This window comes from Carcharodon carcharias, chromosome 21 (genome assembly GCF_017639515.1).
Source record: "Carcharodon carcharias isolate sCarCar2 chromosome 21, sCarCar2.pri, whole genome shotgun sequence".
In the NCBI taxonomy this organism is placed as follows: domain Eukaryota; kingdom Metazoa; phylum Chordata; class Chondrichthyes; order Lamniformes; family Lamnidae; genus Carcharodon; species Carcharodon carcharias.
The window spans coordinates 62778990-62803350 of NC_054487.1; the positions used below are offsets into that span (position 1 = coordinate 62778990).

At 43.7% G+C, this 24361-nt stretch overlaps 1 protein-coding gene across 6 annotated transcripts in view; it reads right to left on the minus strand.

Annotated features, from left to right (window-relative positions):
- Positions 1-24361, minus strand: part of msrb3 (methionine sulfoxide reductase B3) — a 121526-nt gene that overhangs the window by 77156 nt on the left and 20009 nt on the right. For 2 of the 6 annotated variants that reach the window (XM_041215423.1, XM_041215424.1), the window contains exons 2-3: positions 22578-22720; positions 431-539 (exon numbers count right to left, since the gene is read on the minus strand). In XM_041215423.1, the coding sequence (XP_041071357.1) occupies positions 431-539; positions 22578-22689 (221 nt within the window). In that variant the 5' untranslated portion in view covers positions 22690-22720. Of the gene's footprint in view, positions 1-430; positions 540-21709; positions 21837-22577; positions 22721-24361 lie in introns of those variants that run through there. The other 4 variants (XM_041215426.1, XM_041215427.1, XM_041215425.1 and 1 more) reach the window with 3 other exon arrangements.

A 24361-nucleotide genomic window follows, 5' to 3' on the forward strand; every position in this document is an offset into this window, starting at 1 on the left:
GGTGGAGAGAAGATTGTGAGACAGTGAAGCAGTGGCTACAGAGCTCCACTATTTTAATGTGGAGCCAAGCGAAGCACTCCTGATCCTTTTAGCTTCACATACCTTTTTGGTGGAAGCCTTCAGTGGTCTCTTTAAAGACTGCAAGTTTGCCTGCTGTTACCTAGAGCAAACTGACAGCAGCCTGCATGCCTTGTCCTGCAGTCAAGTATGATCAAATATTGGAAAGGGACTTGAATTGCATGTTAGGCCTTGGATTTGCATAAGTGGGTGCCCTAATTGATTAACCTAACTAAATATGGCATGTTGTAACAACTTGTTGAGGAATGAAAGTGCAGACCATATTAATCCCTTCAGTATCCGTTTATCACCCGAAACAAAGGCACTGCATGAGGTTTCTAAGGTGTGTCTCGCTCACTCCATCCAGTCATACCTCTCTGTCCCCTTTTCCTGAGTCACATGGTACTGCTGGGCTGTCAAACGCTTCCTCAGTTCGTGCTCTGGGAAGACCACCTTGCAGCTCTTTTTATTCCTACATGAACCTGGAAAGAGAGGATATGGGAGAAGAAGCTCTTTAGGTTAAAACCTGAATAATTACTTTGGACGACGGCCAAAGCATAGCTTCTGCATTCATTTGTCAATCGCCAAACTAGTCTCTGATGCAATGCTGAATTCAGTTAAACATAGCTGATTGCTTCTTTAATTCCAAGCTAAGAATACTGCAAAAGAGCCAGGTGATTCCAGTGGAGCAGTGACAATGTGTTGCAGCCAAAAGCTTTTATTGCGTGTACGTGATCACGCTTAATATTATACAGATAGTGGAAACTATCGATTTCACACTGAAATTAAAGTGTGGAGTTCACTCAAGTTGAAAGCTGGCTATTTTAACCTTCTTGTTATGAAACCACCGTACGCAAGTGCCTCTTGGTCCCTGAAGATACTGATACAAACTAATGAGTTCAAAGTGCAATGGCGAGGCGAGATGAAATGGATGTAATGGTACCATTTCAGCCTTCAGAATCCCTATGAAGTTTAAGACAGAAATGAGTTACCAGTGTCATGTGACATCTGTCAGCATCTTGCCGGTTCTCCCTTTGAGTGAATTTGAAAAAACTTCACAAAACTGGCCTTTCCTGGGCAAGACAATTTCTCAACTGATTGTAATGTAAATGGATAAATGTAAATTGTCCAACTTGGATAATTAAACAGCTGTACCCGCATTTAAAAAACTAGCAAGACATTCCTTGAGCATTAAGATACTTCAAGTTTCAAGTGACTTCAAATAATGTTGCTCAAATACATTCCAAATCTTGTAAACTCAACAGCTCAATGGGCAAATGACATTTGTACTTTCAAGTCAATGAGCAAATGATACCCTATGCAGAACAATGCCAATTATGGTAATGACAAATGCTTTGTCAATTTAAAATACTCCCACTGAAAAATATAAGCTTATCAAAATGCAATCCAAATATGTAAAATATGTAAAAATGGGGGATTAAAAATTAGTGATTCAAGTGTCAAATAGATGAGTTACTTCTTTAAGAATTAATCACTCGTCATAATTTTAACAAGACTCCATGGCAGAAAAGAAGAAAAAAGATGTTTTAAAACATAAGCCATTTTAAATAACAGTACCTTGCATGATTTCGCTGTTTTGCCATAATGGTACCTACCCCGGCACTGTGTCCGCTCAACAATTTTGTACCTCAGTTAACAGCTACAAGATGCTCTTTTCTCTCCAGCTAATTTTTTTTCCAGTAGTTTGTAATCTGTTTAAATTTCCCTTAGATGTTATTGAGTTCACTATACCTCGCTCCCACTTCACCGCTTCTTACAATCACTTGGCAAGTAGGGAAACTTAGTGCCATTGCCGAAATAATCGCACTGTATGCAAAAGTAACAATATAATCCTCTTCCATTTTGTGTGATGGCAACAACAGCTCATGCCCTTGCAAAATCAAGGGCTATCCAATTAAGTCTGCCACAGTTATCAATGAAGCAGGAACATAATCTAACAAATTGCATATTTCTCACACCTTTAATCTAGGAAAATGTCCCAAGGGACACTATGGAGGTTCAGATAAGTCAAGGAAGAATCTGAGCTGTCATTCCTCATTTTATCCAAGTCCCCCCCTACTAAAATCCTTTCAACACACGCAAAACATCAACATTCTTTCATTTTATCTGTGGCTCAAGTTATTCTGGGAATATTACAGACCTTGGCCAATGATACTTTTGAGCTGTCTTCTAAGGGCTAACATAAAACAAAAAAGATTGGCTTGCTTCCAAATGTGCAATTCTTGTAGAGGAGTGTGCAATCTCTGAATAATGGAAGGTTTAACCAACATCTAGAGTTCACCCAGTGGGAAATTACACGCGCAGTCTATTGAATAATCACTCAGCAAAAACAGTATGTTGGAATACAAATGTGCTGAGTTATTCAGCCACCCTCATAGACAGAATGATATGCAGACAGGTTGAAAAGAGTAGTTTAGTCATGACTGTATTCCAATTTCAATGACTAGTACTGGAACTAAAAGCCACTGGAGAGGTTTTCCCTCGAGGCATCTTCTCCCTATTGTTTTTTCTTATCCTGATTGGCCATTCTTCATGACAATAGCATTGTCAGGGTACTTATCCATGGGGCATCAAGAGGTGGGTCTACCTCTGTGCCCATCCAACCCACCACACATGATTTCGAATTGGGTTACTGGATAGCAGGAAAAACACTGGTTGAATTTTGCCCTGCCTGGCCCAAACAGTTCATGTTAACTGTAGCAGTCAATAGGTTTAATTGCAAACAAAAAGGATTATCGAATGCCACGGCGTAAATCAATTCAAGTACTCATATCCAGAGGTGGAAAACTTCATACTACTGTTAAGAAAACATAATTTAGAACATTAACATTATACCAACTGGAGCTATTTTTAGAAGTATAATCCCAGCTTTATCAAATTCTTATTGAAACAGTCAGCCTTAATCTTGTAATTTAAATGCAATTAACAGTATTATTTCTATAATTAATTGAATTAATTTTTAATTCTTTATTACATAAGATGCATGTTGTATAAATAGACCATTCAAGGAAAACTGTGGAGTACAGAACTGCTTCAATTAAAGTGTCCTTTATAAAACTTGTGCCTTACCACTTCTAAATTGTTAGACCTTCCTTATTTGTGAAGTAAACAATGCATTGTTATCCTTAATTTAAATTGATGTAAATCATCAGAATATGTTTAGTCAAACATATATTTGCTTAGATTTTCATTTGTTCTAGAAACAAATTTATAAAGATAGTACAAGTAGAAATTCTAAGACACAAAGTAAGACAGTTAATTTAAAAAATTTTTTTTTTTTTTACAATTTAAGCCACAGCCATCAGCTACTAGAAGGTATAGGATAAACCTCTAAATCTTTGGTCAACTGTACCTCCTTCCCTATGGAGTGAGCCTCCAGCTTGTACATGGTGGCACCACACCTCCCCCTCCCCACTCTAGATATATGACTGTGAACAGTTGTTGAGCGAAGTAAGAATAATTAATCCTGTGCCTCATCATTACATAGCACCACACACAATGTTCAAACATATTAACCTATTTAAAATTTCAATTCAAAACAAATGCAAAATAGTGAAGACTCACAGAGCCAAAAATTTGTCTGGGCCAGTTTCCAGTCCAGACCCAGTGCTGCAGATGTAGCTGCGTCCCAACCAAGAGCTTGGTCCTCAGGCCTCATGAACATATTCAGGTGAGCTGCCAGCACACATCATAACTCCACAGGCAGTTGCTCGATGTAAGATATCAATGTCAAGCCTCCTGCCTCACTGGCAGGAGCCCTCAAAGTCACAGAGAGGGGTTGGAGTGGGCAACTGTGGGGTGGTAGCAGTGAAGCTTTTCCATTTGATGAAGCACTCCTGGCTCTACTGGAAGTACTTTTTAATTAATTAAAATCTGAAACTCATCTCTGGCTTCTGACCATGGGATCCTTTGAAGAATGTTATGATGCCTGCCTTGCTCATTGCTAATTTCCATAAAGTATCTTTCAACTTACATTAGGTCTTTAATTATTCAGGACACCCAAAATAAATGGGCTCAAAACAAATTTAGCAATGAGACCCCAAAAAGCGGGTGCAATGCATATCAATTTCTACTCACATTAATATGTTGGGAAGTTCAGACCCCCTCTAATATTATCAAAATGGAAATCTCAGTTTGAAGCATTCTTAGAAATTACTTTCCTCAATAATTTTCTCAACTCCCCTCCTAATGGATCATGTCCCAAGGGGGCTGGGCACCCCCAGGCACTTTGTATAACATGGTCAGTATTCTTCTTAAAAATCTCTCTTCTTCTAATTCTAACCTCTTGTGCACCCCCAATTTTAATTGCTCAACCAATTTCTTTAGTTGCCTAGGCCCAAGCTCTGGAAAACCCCCCTATGTCTTTCCATCTCTCTACTTTCCTTCTTTAAGACCTCAGTAAAACCTACCTCTTTGACCAAGCTTTTGATCATTTGACCTATTATCACCTTACGTGGCTCGGTGTCATACTTTGTTTTATGATGCTCCTTGGGACAATTACAAGGCATTATATATATCCAATTTGTTGTTGATTTCCCCCACTTCTTGCACTGTGTTCATCTCTCTTTCCCCACATCCCCTGTAAAGCATCTTAGGACATTAACAATGCTGTGTGAGTAAAGGTTATTATTCATGTACAAAACATCTGATGGCTCACTGATAGCATTCTTTCTGATGTATCAAATATTTGTAGGTTGATGTCACACGAATACAAAATATAGACTGAGACTTCAATCTAATACTGACCTCTTGGGAATACTGCAATGTTGGAGGTTTGTTTAGGTGGATCTAAAAAGGTTCAGTGGGACTATCTGAAGAGTAGAGAAGTTTTCCAGTGACCTGCCAATGTTTGTCCATCTATTGCCACCAAAATCTATGTGAATTGGTCATTTAACTTATTTGCTGTTTGTGGGGCCCTATTGTGTGAAATTCAATGTCTCATTTGCAAAGAAAATAATAGGTAACAGATTTCAAAATGATTCACTTTAGAGTGTCTTGAGGATGTGAAAAGATTCTCATGTAAAGTCAAACTCTTTCATTCAAATCCTTATAAGTTTTTGACAGTTTACAGAGATATCAAAACAAATACCCTGTTTAAAATTGTGGAATAGTCAAGCAATTTGCACTGAACTATTTGAGTCAGATGGTTTCAAAGGCTCAGAATTCTGTTTTAGTTTAAAAATACAGCCAAAGTACTGAAAGAAATATATTATGATTCACATTATTTATTAGGAAGCAAAGTTTATGCATACTGAAACCTTGGAAAGCGGGTGCAGAAAGGGGCCACAGATTTAAACTAGGAATTCAAGACTTTAGTCATCCAAAAAGTCTCAGAACTTGTCCGTACACTTTACTAATGTATTATTGACTCAGGGAAATTTAATTGCAATCTACCAAATATTGAAGGGACTAGTTTGGGTTAGCCTAGGCCAATTATTTCACCTGGATATATTAAGGAGGGTCAAAGTCATGTTTACAAATTTAACAAGGGCACAATGAGTTTTGATGCGAGATGGTTTGTTCCCCCAAAAAAATGGTGTACCTTTGGAACAGATTCTCTGTTCAAATGCTGAATCATTGGATTTCTTAAAAGAGGGAGAGGGGGGGAGCGTGAGAGAGGGGGGGGGGGGGCGCGAGAGAGGTGGGGATTGCCAGAGAGGGGGGGGGAGCGAGCCAGAGAGGGGGGGGAGCGCACAAGAGAGAGAGGGGGAACGCGAGAGAGAGAGAGAGGGGGAGCGCGAGAGAGAGAGAGAGAGGGAGCGCGAGAGAGAGAGAGAGGGAGCGCGAGAGAGGGGGGAGCGCGAGAGAGAGAGAGGGGGAGCGCGAGAGAGAGAGAGGGGGAGCGCGAGAGAGAGAGAGGGGGAGCGCGAGAGAGAGAGGGGAGCGCGAGAGAGAGAGGGGAGCGCGAGAGAGAGAGGGGAGCGCGAGAGAGAGAGAGGGGGAGCGCGAGAGAGAGAGGGGGAGCGCGAGAGAGAGAGAGAGGGGGAGCGCGAGAGAGAGAGAGGGGGGGAGCGCGAGAGAGAGAGAGGGGGGGAGCGAGAGAGAGAGGGGGGAGCGCGAGAGAGAGAGGGGGAGCGCGAGAGAGAGAGGGGGAGCGCGAGAGAGGGGGAGCGCGAGAGAGAGAGGGGGAGCGCGAGAGAGAGAGGGGGAGCGCGAGAGAGGGGGAGCACGAGAGAGAGAGAGGGGGAGCACGAGAGAGAGAGAGGGGGAGCACGAGAGAGAGAGAGAGAGGGGGAGCGCGAGAGAGAGAGAGAGGTGGAGCGAGAGAGAGAGAGGGGGAGCGCGAGAGAGAGAGGGGGAGCGCGAGAGAGAGAGGGGGAGCGCAAGAGAGAGAGGGGGAGCGCAAGAGAGGGGGAGCGCAAGAGAGAGAGGGGGAGCGCAAGAGAGAGAGGGGGAGCGCTAGAGAGAGAGGGGGAGCGCGAGAGAGAGAGGGGGAGCGCGAGAGAGAGAGGGGGAGCGCGAGAGAGAGAGGGGGAGCGCGAGAGAGAGAGGGGGAGCGCGAGAGAGAGAGGGGGAGCGCGAGAGAGAGAGGGGGAGCGCGAGAGAGAGAGGGGGAGCGCGAGAGAGAGAGGGGGAGCGCGAGAGAGAGAGGGGGAGCGCGAGAGAGAGAGGGGGAGCGCGAGAGAGAGAGGGGGAGCGCGAGAGAGAGAGGGGGAGCGCGAGAGAGAGGGGAGCGCGAGAGAGAGGGGAGCACGAGAGAGAGAGAGGGGAGCGCGAGAGAGAGAGGGGGGAGCGCGAGAGAGAGAGAGGGGAGCGCGAGAGAGAGAGAGGGGAGCGCGAGAGAGAGAGAGGGGGAGCGCGAGAGAGAGAGGGGGAGCGCGAGAGAGAGCGCGAGAGAGAGAGAGAGAGGGGGAGCGCGAGAGAGAGAGAGGGGGAGCGCGAGAGAGAGAGAGGGGGAGCGAGAGAGAGAGAGGGGGAGCGCGAGAGAGAGAGAGGGGGAGCGCGAGAGAGAGAGAGGGGGAGCGCGAGAGAGAGAGAGGGGGAGCGCGAGAGAGAGAGAGAGGGGGAGCGCGAGAGAGAGAGAGAGGGGGAGCGCGAGAGAGAGAGAGGGGGAGCGCGAGAGAGAGAGAGGGGGAGCGCGAGAGAGAGAGAGGGGGAGCGCGAGAGAGAGAGAGGGGGAGCGCGAGAGAGAGAGAGGGGGAGCGCGAGAGAGAGAGAGGGGGAGCGCGAGAGAGAGAGAGGGGGAGCGCGAGAGAGAGAGAGGGGGAGCGCGAGAGAGAGAGAGGGGGAGCGCGAGAGAGAGAGAGGGGGAGCGCGAGAGAGAGAGAGGGGGAGCGCGAGAGAGAGAGAGGGGGAGCGCGAGAGAGAGAGAGGGGGAGCGCGAGAGAGAGAGAGGGGGAGCGCGAGAGAGAGAGAGGGGGAGCGCGAGAGAGAGAGAGGGGGAGCGCGAGAGAGAGAGAGGGGGAGCGCGAGAGAGAGAGAGGGGGAGCGCGAGAGAGAGAGAGGGGGAGCGCGAGAGAGAGAGAGGGGGAGCGCGAGAGAGAGAGAGGGGGAGCGCGAGAGAGAGAGAGGGGGAGCGCGAGAGAGAGAGAGGGGGAGCGCGAGAGAGAGAGAGGGGGAGCGCGACAGAGAGAGAGGGGGAGCGCGACAGAGAGAGAGGGGGAGCGCGACAGAGAGAGAGGGGGAGCGCGACAGAGAGAGAGGGGGAGCGCGACAGAGAGAGAGGGGGAGCGCGACAGAGAGAGAGGGGGAGCGCGACAGAGAGAGAGGGGGAGCGCGACAGAGAGAGAGGGGGAGCGCGACAGAGAGAGAGGGGGAGCGCGACAGAGAGAGAGGGGGAGCGCGACAGAGAGAGAGGGGGAGCGCGACAGAGAGAGAGGGGGAGCGCGACAGAGAGAGAGGGGGAGCGCGACAGAGGGGGAGCACGAGAGAGAGAGAGGGGGAGCACGAGAGAGAGAGAGGGGGAGCACGAGAGAGAGAGAGAGGGGGAGCGCGAGAGAGAGAGAGAGGGGGAGCGAGAGAGAGAGAGGGGGAGCGCGAGAGAGAGAGGGGGAGCGCGAGAGAGAGAGGGGGAGCGCGAGAGAGAGAGGGGGAGCGCGAGAGAGAGAGGGGGAGCGCAAGAGAGAGAGGGGGAGCGCAAGAGAGAGAGGGGGAGCGCAAGAGAGAGAGGGGGAGCGCGAGAGAGAGAGGGGGAGCGCGAGAGAGAGAGGGGGAGCGCGAGAGAGAGAGGGGGAGCGCGAGAGAGAGAGGGGGAGCGCGAGAGAGAGAGGGGGAGCGAGAGAGAGAGGGGGAGCGAGAGAGAGAGGGGGAGCGAGAGGGAGAGAGAGGGGAGCGCGAGAGAGAGAGAGGGGAGCGCGAGAGAGAGAGGGGGGAGCGCGAGAGAGAGAGGGGGGAGCGCGAGAGAGAGAGAGGGGAGCGCGAGAGAGAGAGAGGGGAGCGCGAGAGAGAGAGAGGGGAGCGCGAGAGAGAGAGAGGGGGAGCGCGAGAGAGAGAGGGGGAGCGCGAGAGAGAGCGCGAGAGAGAGAGAGAGGGGGAGAGCGAGAGAGAGAGAGGGGGAGCGCGAGAGAGAGAGAGGGGGAGCGCGAGAGAGAGAGGGGGAGCGCGAGAGAGAGAGGGGGAGCGCGAGAGAGAGAGAGGGGGAGCGCGAGAGAGAGAGAGGGGGAGCGCGAGAGAGAGAGGGGGAGCGCGAGAGAGAGAGAGGGGGAGCGCGAGAGAGAGAGAGGGGGAGCGCGAGAGAGAGAGAGGGGGAGCGCGAGAGAGAGAGAGGGGGAGCGCGAGAGAGAGAGAGGGGGAGCGCGAGAGAGAGAGAGGGGGAGCGCGAGAGAGAGAGAGGGGGAGCGCGAGAGAGAGAGAGAGGGAGCGCGAGAGACAGAGAGGGGGAGCGCGAGAGAGAGAGAGGGGGAGCGCGAGAGAGAGAGAGGGGGAGCGCGAGAGAGAGAGAGGGGGAGCGTGAGAGAGAGAGAGGGGGAGCGCGAGAGAGAGAGAGGGGGAGCGGGAGAGAGAGACGGGGAGCGGGAGAGAGAGAGATGTGGAGCGGGAGAGAGAGAGAGATGGGGAGCGGGAGAGAGAGAGATGTGGAGCGGGAGAGAGAGAGAGATGGGGAGCGGGAGAGAGAGAGATGTGGAGCGGGAGAGAGAGAGATGTGGAGCGGGAGAGAGAGAGAGATGGGGAGCGGGAGAGAGAGACGGGGAGCGGGACAGAGAGAGATGTGGAGCGGGAGAGAGAGAGATGTGGAGCGGGAGAGAGAGAGATGGGGAGCGGGAGAGAGAGAGAGATGGGGAGCGGGAGAGAGAGAGAGGGGGAGCGCGACAGAGAGAGAGGGGGAGCGCGACAGAGAGAGAGGGGGAGCGCGACAGAGAGAGAGGGGGAGCGCGACAGAGAGAGAGGGGGAGCGCGACAGAGAGAGAGGGGGAGCGCGACAGAGAGAGAGGGGGGAGCGCGACAGAGAGAGAGGGGGAGCGCGACAGAGAGAGAGGGGGAGCGCGACAGAGAGAGAGGGGGGAGCGCGACAGAGAGAGAGGGGGGAGCGCGACAGAGAGAGAGGGGGAGCGCGACAGAGAGAGAGGGGGAGCGCGACAGAGAGAGAGGGGGGAGCGCGACAGAGAGAGAGGGGGAGCGCGACAGAGAGAGAGAGGGGGCGCGACAGAGAGAGAGGGGGCGTGAGAGAGAGAGAGAGGGGGCGCGACAGAGAGAGAGGGGGCGCGACAGAGAGAGAGAGGGGGCGCGACAGAGAGAGAGAGGGGGCGCGACAGAGAGAGAGGGGGAGCGCGACAGAGAGAGAGGGGGAGCGCGACAGAGAGAGAGGGGGAGCGCGACAGAGAGAGAGAGGGGGAGCGCGACAGAGAGAGGGGGGAGCGCGAGAGAGAGAGGGGGGAGCGCGAGAGAGAGAGAGGAGGAGCGCGAGAGAGAGAGAGGGGGAGCGCGAGAGAGAGAGAGGGGGAGCGCGAGAGAGAGAGAGGGGGAGCGCGAGAGAGAGAGAGGGGGAGCGCGAGAGAGAGAGAGGGGGAGCGCGAGAGAGAGGGGGGAGCGCGAGAGAGAGAGGGGGAGCGCGAGAGAGAGAGAGGGGGAGCGCGAGAGAGAGAGGGGGAGCGCGAGAGAGAGAGGGGGAGCGCGAGAGAGGGGGAGCGCGAGAGAGAGAGGGGGAGCGCGAGAGAGAGAGGGGGAGCGCGAGAGAGAGAGGGGGAGCGCGAGAGAGAGAGGGGGAGCGCGAGAGAGAGAGGGGGAGCGCGAGAGAGGGGGTGCGCGAGAGAGGGGGTGCGCGAGAGAGGGGGAGCGCGAGAGAGGGGGAGCGCGAGAGAGGGGGAGCGCGAGAGAGGGGGAGCGCGAGAGAGGGGGAGCGCGAGAGAGGGGGGGAGCGCGAGAGAGGGGGGGAGCGCGAGAGAGGGGGGGAGCGCGAGAGAGGGGGGAGCGCGAGAGAGAGGGGGAGCGCGAGAGAGAGGGGGAGCGCGAGAGAGAGGGGGAGCGCGAGAGAGGGGGGAGCGCGAGAGAGGGGGGAGCGCGAGAGAGGGGGGAGCGCGAGAGAGAGGGGGAGCGCGAGAGAGAGGGGGAGCGCGAGACCGGTTTTTGGCTGGGTCAGAGATCACCTAGTTGAGAGATTGATACAGTATAATCTAAATCAGAGCCAATGTGATCTCCTGGATTAGTTTTGATCACCTAAAGGGTCAGGGAGAGATTTCTTAGACTGTTTTCCCCGTGTTGGCCTTGGTTTTAAATCTGGTTTTTCACTTCTCTCGGAGGCTTACATGGCTCTGTGGGTAGGAAGTGTAAATATCAAGATGTACAAGTCATTATACTGGAATGGGATAGACTAAATGGATTAATTAGTCTTTGCCTGACTATATTTTCCAATGCTAACAAGATAAAATGAATTGTGAATTGCATTACCTGTTGGTTTAACTACCCTGTAGAAACAAGAGCATTTAATTATAACTCTATCATAATTATATATTGTGCCTCTTCAAAAACATAATACCAAATTTTGATTAATCGCTTGAGCATTCTTGGCTTAGAAAAATAATTGATAAACAAAAAATTGGTGTAGGCATTGCTTAAAAATCATGTTTTTTGTGTGGAGTTGTAATCTCATGATCTTTTCAACAGTAGAGCTGTACAAGCTGTTTCTGGCACTATTAGTGGGATAATTTCTCCTAGAGCAGTGCTCCAACATTTGAAGGTGAACCAAAAAGTTACTTGGCTACATATGAACCGACATGTCAATCTACAGCTTTCTTCATATTTTGAGACAAAAGCCAATGTTTTCTGTGTGGATTCCAAATAGATCCGGAGACAGAAATAAGCAAGCAGGAGTTCAGCTTCCTTTTAAAATGAAATGTGGCATAAATAAGTAGGATAAGGCATGTTCGAAGTAACAAAATAGGAAACAGAAAAATGCAGAACAAAGAATAAAGGGAAAATGGTTGGACTAGTGTAAATTTTTGTACTTGTTTTCACTTTAAATTTTATGCAAGTTTTAATAACATACTGTTACAGACTTCATCTCATTGATACGTTTGTGTAATTAATAAGGCTTAAGTTATTAAATTGTACAGTACATAAACTTAGCAATGAAAAACCTTAATTTGTAATATTGGAATGTTTTTAAGAATCTTTAAGTTGACATCTCTTAAAGTGCCAAAATACAGTAAATGTAACTTCAAGAGAACATGTGGAGTTATAGCTGGGGTACGTTTGCGCATTTGGGCTCCTGTGAGTCTAACATTAGCAGTAAACAGAAGACAAAACGGGGATGCTGATTGGTTTGAAGGATGGCCTGATGACCAGAACTGTAAATATAGGCTAAAAATTAAGTTTAGTTTGTTGTAGGGAAGCCAGAATCACTCTTCCCATTGGTCAAGAATTGCAAATATTTGGTTAGAAATGATTAGCTGTGTTGACACAGGTGTACAACTTGAGTTGAACGTTGCAACAGCTACATGCAAAAAGGGCATAAAATAGGGAAGTATCACTAGGGTCTTTGCACTTGCCAGGGGATAGCATTCGTCTCAGGGCACTTACTAAGAGGGCTTTTGTCAGGAGAGAAAGTTAAGAGTTAAGAGTAGGCCACTTGGTGGAAATTAGCAGCTGCATAAGACATGCCAGTTGATGGGTAATTGTCATAGATTGGGGGTTGCCGTACAAGAATTCAGAGGTAACTAAATTGTCATAGACCAGGGATTACCGTAAGAATCCAGAAATTACTAATTTAATTATCACTGGGTTGTAGATTGCCATGAGAATCCAGATCAATATTATAATCCAGTATTAGGGCTAAAATAATTGCCTCACGAAAAAGTGGATAGTCCTTATCAAGATGCTGCTTTTAGCTTGAAAGGGAGAAAGAGAGAAATGCATTCAGGAAGTAGCTGTGAAATATGCAGCTACAGCAGTCAAGGTAGACTGGGAAATTAGAGTTGAAGTCTTGAAGCTTGCAGAAGTGGTTTTGCATGTATGCTAGAGTTAAGTTGACTCAGTTAAATCTCGAAGAACGTCGTGAGTCAAGAGACCAGGTACAAGGAACCAAAAAGATGATCCCAGAAATCCTGGGATCCACAGGAAAAACAGAGTATCGTGCCATGTCTTGACAAGTGGAATGTTAAGTATTAATCTTTGTTGTCCAATTAACCTTGTTAGTCTGCATTCTAAATTAATGATGGTCCTTTTTTGCCAATAGGGTTATTCCCCAACAAGAATTTTCCTACTCTGGGGTTTAGTACAGAGTCTAAATCACTACAATACCATTGTTAGAAGAATAAACCTAGAAATAAAGTTGATTTTTTTAAATGGCCATCTCAGACAGCCAGAAATTCTGTGGGCTTGCCAGGATTCCATGGCTAGTATGTGAGTAGCAGCATTCATCAGTTAAACATTGTAGGATTACATAATTAATGAATTAAGATTACATCCTTTTTAAAGGCTGTTCCTTCTTATCTGATAATTAGAACCTACCATGTTTTAGAAAAGATAACACATCGAAAATATAACACATCCACACAAGTTTCTACTACATAATGAATATCAGGTTCATTAGCCCAATCATTTGAGCAAGCCTACCACTCTGGCACTTTTTATCTAGTTGAATTTATTTTCTACACAGCAGTCTGATATTTCATTGATTGTATCTACTACAGTATACTAGTAATCACTCATGGTATTGTAAAGAACTGTTCATTCCAGCAGCAACATCATTTTTCTTACTTCCAACTTTGGATATTTGTAAAGTTAATATACAATTTTACTCCATCCTAGTTTATTGTACACAAGACAGAATAAGGCTGTAAACATCTGCCAGATAATCACAGGCTTGCATTTCATCTATGACTCAAATACATTAGCCTATTAACAGCCAACGGTTATGTCCCACAAAGTAATCTAATGAAAATGATTTGCTGAATAGATAAGTGGGTACTAAACCATATTCATCAATGCAATCCTAGATTTGATTCCTTAGCTGTGCTAAATTACTTTACCTCAGCAAGGGTGCAGAGGATGTTTCAATTGGTCTCAACATCCATGAGCAAAATAGTGGGAAAAGAAAGCCAGGTTTCCTACTCCTGTAGCTGGTGATAGCCAGCTAAAGTACATTTATATTGTTAATCAGAATCCAGCTCAGCTCTGGCAACCACTGCAGTCAAATAGCCTGCCAATATTTATGGTTCATGCTCACACATGAAGAATATCACTTTGGTGTGATACTAGAGGGCCAACCCAGCCAATGAATTATACCCAAGCTTTAAACCCTGCCTTCTGGAAAAGAAGGTAGCCAGGAGAAAAATCAGAAAGTAAACTCAAGAGAAAATAGGTTCAATCTTTCCTCTCAATATTATTTTACTAATAGTTTAACATATACAAAACTGTCTCACAGGCAGTTTGTACAAAATTAGTCTCAGAAATACTTTCATAAAAAAGGGAAGGCATAAGTAAAACAGTGACAAATACTATATTTGTTACCGGGAAATGTGTACTTTATATAAAAAGGCCAATTGTGCACACAAACTACAAGGACCAGAGTTGCCCATCTGTATGTCATTTACCACAAGAGAAGCAACTGCAGGTTTAAATTACATGGTATTGGATTGCAATTTCCTAACATTGAATGCTTTTCAACTTTTACCTTGAGTCATTACTACAAAGTATTCATAAAAACAGCTCCAAACAGAGATAGTGGCAATTCATTTAAGGAATGTTTTTTTCCTTACTTTTGTTTTATTTAATAATCACATTGTTTTAGTATTCTCTAAGCATTTAAGCATTTATTGGTAAGATCAGCTCTTTTTTTGCCCAAGTTTTATTTTTGGAGTTGAATCCATTACAGCATCATTGGAAAATATAGGTTTTTAATTCGCTGTAATTTTGCAGAGTCAACTGCTTTCAATGAGAATATTTGAAATATAATTATTCTCCCGTTCTCATTAACTGTGTGGTAGAACTTCATTCTAATGACAGGCTTTGAAAGAGCACTGCTGTATTCCTTTGTTAGCTTCAGTCTTATTTTGAAGAGATAAAGATTTCATTCCTGCTTTCTTTGTTAGTCTTACAAGAACCACTAAATCAGTATTCACACAATTTGCTATTGCTTCATGTCATATCCTACAAATTTTTTGGTTTTGGTAAATATATAAAACATCAGTTTCTAATTAGCAGAATTTCTTCTACATTTAGCATTTTCAACTTTAAATACACATACAGTTTTCTACTAGGTATACTGCTTTGCAACTGACTGTACAAGAATGAATTGGATTGTTCAAAAGAATCCAATTAGCTTTACTAGGTTAAGTTTTTTGTTAGCTTCATGTACATATTTTTTTCTTACAAAAAAAACTTGCAGATAGGTAAGCCCTCTTTCTTTTTAATATGGAGCAATAACTCATTGTCAAAATATTCCATTATATCTGTTAATATCAGTTTCTGGTATGGAATACTCAGAAGTTCTATCCTGCTAATTTACCAGACTTAGCGAAATTGAAAACCTATTTTGGGGGGGAGTGGGAGTGGGAGGAGGGCAAAGAAAAAACAGGCCATTTGGGTTATATAAAGAAAAACAGACCTTGCTATTTTAACAACATTGCTGCTTTAGTCACAGTGTAACATAAACATTTGAAACTGTCTAGAATTAAATCGGAATACAACCTTCTAAACGTTTTTGACCTAACTAAAGTCGTTTAGTTGTATGTCCACATATAGATAAAGATGTTTTTTTGTGCTGATGTTCAAGTATTTTTACATATTTTCATAAATAAGAAGCAGATTACCTTGTCAATCACCTAAAGCCCATTTCCTCTCTATTCATTCCTACAGTACTGGGTCAATAACAAGGTTAACCAAGGTTTCCCCCCCTTAATTAGTAAAATACTGACAAAATTTGATTTTATTTGAGCACTGAAGTTTGTTGTCTGAACACTGGAATAATTATGTTAAACAGCTTTGAAACCATTATTTGAAACAATAACATTTTATAAGGAATCAAGAATACAAAACCAACCAAATTGTTCCAGTTTTAAGAAAATTCTACCTCCCCGAATGCATCATTTTGTTGGTTGCAAGGTGCAAAGGGAATGCAGAGGCAAAGGTGTCCTTGATGAGTATAAAGGATAAGATAAAATTAGATATTCAAGTAAAAAGTTTTTTTTAAACTCTAGTAAAATAAAACTTAGTTCTTAACAGTAAGCTTGGTATTGACCATTCAAAAAGGATAACGGGGCCTGAATTTCAGAGGAATGGCAATCCACTCCTTTTTATTTAACTTAGTCGGGAGCTGTACATTTCTCGATCAACCTTCCGATTCGGGCCTGGTAATAAAAGTGTAGCGCAGTCAGTTCCCAAGGCCCTCAAATGCAGGGCAGCAGCTTTGGGGGAAGTGAAGCCCCACCCCCTTTTTGCGATACTAGCCGTCACAGAGTAGGTAACCTAAAGGTCCCAGCCACTTTGAGAAGCCACAGAGAAGGTAAGTGTATCAGATAAGTGAGTAGGATGGGGTGCAGAGAGTAGGATGGGGAAGGGAGGTATCAGGGCTGGGATGGAGCACTGGAAGGTCAGGTGGTTGGGAAGATAATTGGGAGGGACCCTGTAGTTTGGTATAGTGGGGGGAGCAGTCAGTACTATAGTTACTCAGGAGTTAAAAGTGGTTTTAATCCCTCTAGCTTTTCTTAGCAACTATTCCACAAAGTGAGTCAGAACCATGCAAAGTCTCCAATCTAAATCAGAGTAGTGGATAGTTCCCAATGTCTGGTAATTGCCCATTGGAAGTTTAAACTTCCCAGGCAATTTCTGTGCATTCCTTGCATGAGGACATCCAGGAGGTCCCCCATTGCATCTTCTGGCGTACCTCCTGAGGATGACTCCCTGGAGATTGGAAGTTCTGGGCCATTTATTTGAGAGATATAGCATTGTTCACGTTTAACACAAAAGTGAAAAGCACCTGCAATTATCCGAGATGCTTACAAAATGGTTTTGCACTCTACCCTTCAACACCGAACCCCCCTACAACTTTGCAGATGGTACTTTAAATAACTTTCTAGGATTTTCTCAACTGTGCCAAATCCTATTTACAGTATAGGTCATAAAACTATCTCAAAACAACAATTAATCCACTGAAGCTATCTTGAAGTTTCAGGGCAAAACATTTCAATGAACATTTGTATAAAGCAGCTTCAAAGGTGGGCACAGTTTGCAGAGGAAATATGGGATCATTTGCTACTTGCAAAGAACCATTAAGGCAGCAATAGCTTTCTTCAACAAAATGCATCTGCAGAACGAGATGGAATTTTTCACAACGGACAACCACTGTGAGGGACCCTTTGCCATGCAATCAAAAGTGGAAAAACAGCTTCTGTATTAGAGGATTTCAATACTTCCAAGGTATTTAATTTCAAAAGATTAAACAAGGGAAAAATAATCTTTGGATGTAGAACTTAAAAAATGTAACCACTGATTGTAATGCTTTAAACACCAGGAAATGCAAAGCATCCGTACCATTCTTAATCCTTTACTGTGCAGTAGGTCATGTGCCCATTGACTTGGATTTATGTTTTAATGTTAAAATATCTGGACAAATGTGAGGTGACAGGAAAGTAGATGATTTAGATAAGGTTGGTGGTCTAATCTTAAGGATGAAAGACGTTTAATCAGAAACATTTTTAAAGAAAATTTCCATGTGCCTATTATTTAGGTGATGCAGCAATGATGGACTTTGTCCACCTTATAATGGTAGTACGAATAAAAAGCCAAATATTTAGTTATTTAAACATTATTATGAACAATTCCCTTTGTCCTTCCTTCTACCCTGACAAAATTCTAACCACTGTGCAGACTGTTACATACAGGGAAGCAAGTGTTCCAAGTAGCGGCATGCATTTAATTAGCAGAATATTGAAGTAGTAAATAATGAAGCAAATGACTGGAGACCATTCTATTGCAAAACACAACAACAAAAAAGAAAAGCAAAGTATGCAGCACTGCATTCACAGAGAGGCAGTCTGCTGTAGAAAATGCTTCAAAATAACTCAACGTTCACTTCCCTTCCCCAAGCTCCTCTGAGTATTACAGATCAAGATAGCGAACCTCTTTTTTCCAGTCTAGTAAGGATTCCAGCATTCAAAGTGGTTTCTCTAGAGACATTATGATTCTTGCTCATTTCCAAGTACTGACAGATGCGGTTTTATGTATTAAATGCTCTCCTGCTGCTTTATGCTTCAAAATAAAATACAAGCAAATTTTTCTTCTATAACTTTCCTGCAAAATATTACTTTCCTGTCAAAGAATGTCTTTTTTATCACAATATTTTAGTCACATTGTTCAGCCATCTTCCTCTCCCTGCAACATAATTTGAACATGGATAGCAAACAGTGGCAGAACAGAAAACAAATGCAAGTACGATTAACCCCCAATGATACTAAGAAATGTCAGTTTGCACAACAATGCTCAAATGAGAAAATAGAAGCTCTGCAAATAAGTGATTGGGAGTATACCTTAAAGGTTACAAAAAGGTAACAATTCAATGTCTGAAATCTCAAAATTATTCAGATAATTTGAGCAGTTTGCCATTTGGATCATTCTAATCCATTTATTATTTCATATTTATTGTGCAATGAACCAAAAAAACAATGCTTGTATGTTTGTAGTATTAATACATGGCTAAATAATTTCAACTAAGATGCCTGTCTTCTAGAATGCAATAGTTCCTGCAATGTGCTTGTTAGTTGCATATTAGTATAATCTAAAAGTCACTCACATATGCCATCTACTGGAATTTCTAAAGTTTCATTGGAACAAAATAAGTACACTTCGGCAAAAAAAATTCTTTCAGTAAAGCTAAAATGTGGTATTCACCAGGATAAAATATTTGCAATAGTAGTGAGATGGACAAAGTTCAGCTCTGGCATGCACTAGTTATCAGCAATGCACAATAATGTTTGTTTAATTAGAAGTTGGGGCCATACTGAAGGAATGCAGAGGATAATGTGAAGTGTAAAGTTAACTTCAATACTGTAATGTTTGTAATGCAATATCTATGACACCGAGAGTTGACTGTATAAGCAAATCTCTGTATTGCTGCTGTTTACGATAAATATGTCGGTCAATGTACCCATGAGCTTTAAATCATAGCACTGTGGCTTCCCTTGATGGTTTAACTGGTTAAGCTGAATCAAAGTTTCAGGAAGATCTCAGGTTCAATTTCCAGTCTGTATAAAGCTGTCAGAGCAACAGGTACTATAATTAGCCTCAGTATTCCCTGGGTGGAACGAGGTGGGCAAGGATAAATCAGGTAGGGGTTCCTCCCATGAAGGCTGTTAAGTAATCTGTACTGGAAAATGCATGGTCCTTTAATGTGACTATGACCTGGTTGACAAAAACCTAACCAACACTCACTGTCCAGGCTTATCACGAAGCCTTGGTTGAGTTACCAGAGTGAATTACTAAAGACCCTGGAACCATACCCAAAAATGCCAGTTCTTTGGGAGAGGACAGAATTAAATTGACAGAAAACAATCATGTTGTTTTACAAGTGCAAAAAAACCATGGTATTTGATGAATTTCTGAAATTTAATAGCTGTGCACACTCCAGTCAGTGCTATTGGCGAAAGAACTGAATAGGCCATGCAAAGGTAAATTTGGAACTATTTTTGTGGGACCCAGAGGACCTGATATTGGTAGGCCTCAATCAGCAAAGCTGCATCGAGATGTTTGTTTGGTGTCCCAGCAGCTCTCTGGCCTGATTTGAATGAGTTTGAGGCCATCACATCCCTTCAAGTTTGGGAACTAGCCAGGGAGCAGTTGCCTGAACATCAAAATCAAGTCTTTGGAGTTCACTTTCACAAGTAAATGTGCACAGTGTGAAATTCATGGGGATTTACAACAGCTAAATCAATGGGGATTGGAAGATTGGTATCAAGTAACATCCTTCTGATTGAGAACATGCATGAGTATAGAAGGTAATCATGAAGCAGCCTCACTTGTTCCCCATAGTTCTGAAGTTGCTCTGTTTCAAATATTTTCCTGTTTAAAATATTAACATCCAAAAGTCTCAACCCCAACCACTCCCTGTGCCAAAGCATTGCAGCATTGCATGTTCCAACAACACCATGTAATAAAAATTTTTGTAACCTCTTAAAAGTGATGACCAGTCGTCATTGACTGATCAAATCTTTCCCTGCTCACCCTATTACAACCCTTGATAATTCGTGAAAAACTCTGTTGCCTCCTCTTAGCCCTCTCTGTTCCAGTGGAAATAGTCCCAATAGCTTTAGTCACTTACTTTAACAATATTGATTATATTGATATTGAGATGTGCCCAAACTTTAGACAAACTTATTACAAAATCAACATTCTTGTGCAATAGAATTTGGTTCTGTTATCGCAGGAACTGTGTCCGCTAATCGCAGAATTCTAAGGGCTCCAGATCTCATATATACATAGCAGTAGTGAGTGAACTTGAAACAAGGATAAACCAGTTGCTCTATAGTCCAGTGAGTGGCAGCAATGTTAGTGCCTGCTGATAATCTTGCCCATTTATCAATGGGCTTTATTTTTGCCATTACTGCTGTCAATCACCTTATTCAAGTAGAGTGGGGTGTGCTCCAAATTACAGATGTTCAATAATGAAAAGAGGATTTCTGAGTTACACACAATGTACTGACCAGCTTCTGGTAGTGGGCTATGAAGGAAGGCTAGGAACTGGAAGATTTTCCTTTGTTACGGCCTCAAGAGGATTTAAGGTTCTCCCTGACAAGGCTGTCTTGAACAATATCTCAATCCATATCACATGTATGCGTTTGCCTCCAGCTCCCACCTCAGTAGACCATATCTATTAGGCTATGTCCACTTTTTTGTTTAAAAAACATCTATTTCTGCTTGCCGTTTCTCATGTGAAAATATAAACATATTTCTGGTTCCCCAGTTGCAAGTCAGTGTCCACACCCAAAAGGTTTAGTCTGGTCTTTCCCCGGATATTGCCTGACTTGCAGAGCGTTTCCAGCTATTTCTGTTTCAGATTTTCAACATCTGTAGTATTTTGATTTCTCAACATAATGTTGGTACTGGCCATGCAGTTTTATTTCTACACTGCCTTTGTTAAAAAATCTCTGAGATATGCAACCTACTCCAACTGACACTGCTCACGTTTCCTACAGTGAAACAATGTACTTTGAGGGCATTAAATTGCCATCATATAATAATTTCGAAGCTGAGACATGACAAGTAGTGCATGCACAAGTGAGGAAGATTAAAGTTGTGGCCTTTCCCTCATGAGTACGTTGTGCAAGAGCTGAATGAAACTTTTTAGTTGTGCTTTAAAACAGTGCCAGCAACTCATGTAAAGCCATGCATTTTTATCATCCTTTTCCATAAATCATGAGAACTGCTGTTTTGGTCTTTTACCAAAAAAAATGCATTTGGGATCTACCAATACTCGGTTTTATAGAATACAATATAGTATTGCCCAATTTATGTTAAAAATGTTTCTGGAATCAGCTTAAGGGTATCCATTGACATGCAATTTATGTAACAGTTTCATTTTTAAAGTTTACACAAGTGTAAAACATCAATTTTCTTTTAATATTTATCAGGATAACAAACAGTAAAGCAAGAAAACAGTGTTGTACCAATAAAATATATTAATAGTACTTTTCCCCCCTCAGGACATCAGAAGCTTTTCCTAACTTCTAGAACTTTTAGCATAATTTTATATTTTAGCCTACATATCTGCCACAATGTAATTTTTAATGTCATTTGAAATTGCAGGAAATAAAATGCCTTTAAAATGAGAATAGTAACACTGTCAAGATGCTGTCAAGACAGGGAACGGCATCTCAAGTAGCAAAGATGATCACAGTTAAGTTTTCTCAGGATCTAAAAGGTTGTCCCTGCATTTCAGAACAGGAAGATACCATCAGGAGTAAGGGAAGATAATATATAGACGAGGAGGAGCTGGTAAATGTTACTTTGACTTTTCAAAATGGGGATAATGTGTGCACTCAAAGCAGTGATTTATTGCTAACTTCTGGCTTCAAAGTCAAATTCTGCTAAACTAAAACTAGGGTCAATGTCATTCCAATAACCTAGAATTTTCTACAGCAGAATCACCCTCTTATTTTTTTTTAAAACAGCACCCAAAGTTTGCAAAAAGACACACAGCATGCAGCACACATTCAACCTGATGGAAGCCCACAAGACACACGGCATGCAGCACACATTCAACCTGAGGGGAGCCCACAAGCACGAAGGGCTACTGGCTGGCTCTTTGTCACCAAATGCAGCAGGTTGAATGCGGACATCACTGGGATACTTCCACCAAGAAATAAGAGGCAAGAAGCAGGGAACAACAGCTAAGTGGGGAAACAAAAAAAAAATCCCATTAAACATCAAAATGATAACAGCATGCACGTTACTTAGATAATATTCAGAAAATGCTGATTTTTATGCTATAGAAAGATAATTCTGAGTTGCAGTAAACTACTAGTTTGGTTTCCTTGGTTGGATATTTGGAAGTGAGAAAGCAATGCATATTATTTATACATGACTTCGGATCAAGTAGATGAAAGCACAATGGAGAAACTGAATGTGGGGCATTCATGGGGAAATGAATCTTCAAAGTAATGTTGTCTCTTGTGTTTTCACAGACTAAGAGCGTAGGCATCTCTGGAGTCTCACCACCTTCCGAGGAGCAAAACAATGATTTATATGGACAAACATACTGCGCGGTCATTCTGGAGTGTGTCTGAAAGAAATATGCTTATGTTAACTCTGACATCTTAAAGCTGGCTTACTGCAAAGCCAAAACAATTTTTTCTGTTTTTACAAGGAGAGAAAAGGAAACAAAATTAAGTGTCACAATGAACAGCCTCAATGAGCCATTAAACAAAAGTAAACATGTCAACTTCAAAATGACTGTTTGCTGCAAAACAGAAAAGGCACTGAGCAACATTCCATTGTGGGGAGTCTATTTATTGTGAACAAACTCAAATGACAATTAAAAATAAAACAAAAAGATACAGAAGAACAAAACATTCTTGTAACTTTCGCAGAGCCTGTTGTGAAAATGAAAGTGTTCAATGATGCGCAATTACCTAGAAGAGCTGCAGTCTTACTCAGTGCCCGCAGCTGATCATAAAAGGTCCTCCTATTCAGCATCATCAATTGCAGTACCAGGCAGCCTGTGCGCCTACCAATCGAAGCCATCTGGCTTATGTCAAGCCTTTGGGTCAGGCAGCTACAGTGCAACAGGAAGAAAGGCAGTGATGTCACTCTGCAGGTCAGGCAAAGAACAAGGATGTATTTTGCAATTAATAGGCAGTGTGCCCCAGTACTGGGGTTCTAGCATACTTGAACTGGGTGATTTATGGTTACTTTATATGCTCATGGTGCAGGTAAAAGAGGTGCCATCTACTGGTGAAAGCAAATATTACAAAGCAGTGTGAGTAGCTTTATTGCATATATGTAACAAGATTACTCTTGTGCACATTTCATCAATAGTGCACATTTCATCAATAGTGTACATGTATTCACACTGCACAACTTATCATGCTAAACCCATTGAACCTTCACAGGTTAATAGTTGCATTTGCATTCTAGATTAATACCTCTGTTGCAATCATATTAATGAATAAAAAAGACCAGTAAACAATAGGGTTAACTTAAAAAGGTCTTCAGCTACCAGGCTAATTCAGTAAGTAAATGCGTAGAGAGGTTCTATGATTCAGTCCTTGAGTTTGCTATACCAGCCAGCAGTGCTTCAATTGATATCAATGTTTCCAAGCTAATGGGGGCAAGGGAGGGGTGGGGGAATAAAATCAATCAGGGAGCCCATTCACTTAATACCTGCAAGTGCATGAATGGCAATGTAGATAGGATGAGGCTGAGCTAAGAAGCCCTACACAACTGAATAGCTAGGTAATACTCACTTTCAGCAGTGGCCTTTGCCATGCAGGTTCCCTGAACAAGGACTCAGTTTGGAGATTGGATCCATGTTAGTCCCTTTCCATATGCAAATAAGGTTTGCCTTGAGCATATCCATGATTTACACCATGCCCATGACTATGCATACGTAGCCCAGTGACATTCACACCACTCTCAACCTCTAACTCCACATACAGGTTGGTCTCTCATTCAACATCAGTAAGGCCAAAATCCTCCATCAGCTCTCCCCTCAAGCACCTACATCTCCAGCTATTTTTATGAGGAGACATTATAAGTTGTTGGACACTTCCCATATCTTGGCAGCTACCTTTCTTAAAAGTCACCATTGAAGAGGAGATCCAGCATACAATCAGGTGTGCCAGCAAAGCTTTCCAAAAATCATGCAAACAGACCTTCGACAACAGAGGTATCCAGAAGAGAACAACATTGCTGTTGCCACCACCCTTCTGTATGACAGTGGGACTTGGGTCATTTGCTAAAGGCACCTCTGGGCACTGGAAAATTTTCACCAGCGATGTCTCTGCAGGATGCTCAAAGTCAAGTGGGAAAACAGGCAAATAAATTCCAACATCCTCACCAAAGCCAATTCATTGAGCAGCCAAACCCTCTGATATAGAAGCCCTTTTTCAACTACAATTTAATCTTATTTTCAATCCATTAGATTAATTTAATAGCAATTTCTAAATTTTATACCCATATGGAATCAATTTCACATTTATTTATTTTTAACCAGAATTTAAAATACTCCTTTCTCGATAATCATTGTACATTACATCATATATGCTCCTCTCCTTAAATAAGAGCAAAACCTCCAAATTACCAGGGATAATGCCATGGGAGATTAGCTAGCATATGTAAAAGCTTTGCATCTGGCACTTGTCACATTCCCAAACTATCACACTTTGTTACTGATCCAAATAGTTCTCCAATTTTC